General features: G+C 56.3%; 1 protein-coding gene across 1 annotated transcript in view; it reads left to right on the forward strand.

Moving 5' to 3' along the window:
* Positions 1-355, forward strand: part of LOC119593836 — a gene marked incomplete at its 3' end in the record, with an annotated part of 3485 nt that overhangs the window by 1668 nt on the left and 1462 nt on the right. Inside the window, 1 exon segment of the mRNA XM_037942865.1 lies at positions 126-245. Within this exon segment, the coding sequence (XP_037798793.1) occupies positions 126-245 (120 nt within the window).

Genomic DNA, 355 nt, shown 5'->3' on the forward strand with positions numbered 1-355 from the left:
CTACGAATGTGTCTATAAAGTATGAAGATGCGAGCGCACACGCCCACACGTACAATAACATACCCCCTCCAGAAGTCCCCAATACAGCCGCAACTTCTCGAACAAATCTCGCACTCATTTCGCAGATGATGGTGGTGGCTCGGGACAGCGTGCGGCAGGTGAGGTGCCGCAGTGCCGCAGCCACGCCGCCAGCCATCCTCCTGACGGCGGCACAGCTCCAGGCGATCAAGGAAGCCGCTACTATGGTCAGGATCGGGTCCTCGGCTTTCCCTTGTGCATGCGGGTTGATTATTTCGCTCGGACCTTTCTCTGTTCCTGTGTGGGTGTTTTGTATGGCTGTGTGTCTTTCTGGGTG

Source organism: Penaeus monodon, chromosome 32 (genome assembly GCF_015228065.2).
Source record: "Penaeus monodon isolate SGIC_2016 chromosome 32, NSTDA_Pmon_1, whole genome shotgun sequence".
Taxonomy (NCBI): domain Eukaryota; kingdom Metazoa; phylum Arthropoda; class Malacostraca; order Decapoda; family Penaeidae; genus Penaeus; species Penaeus monodon.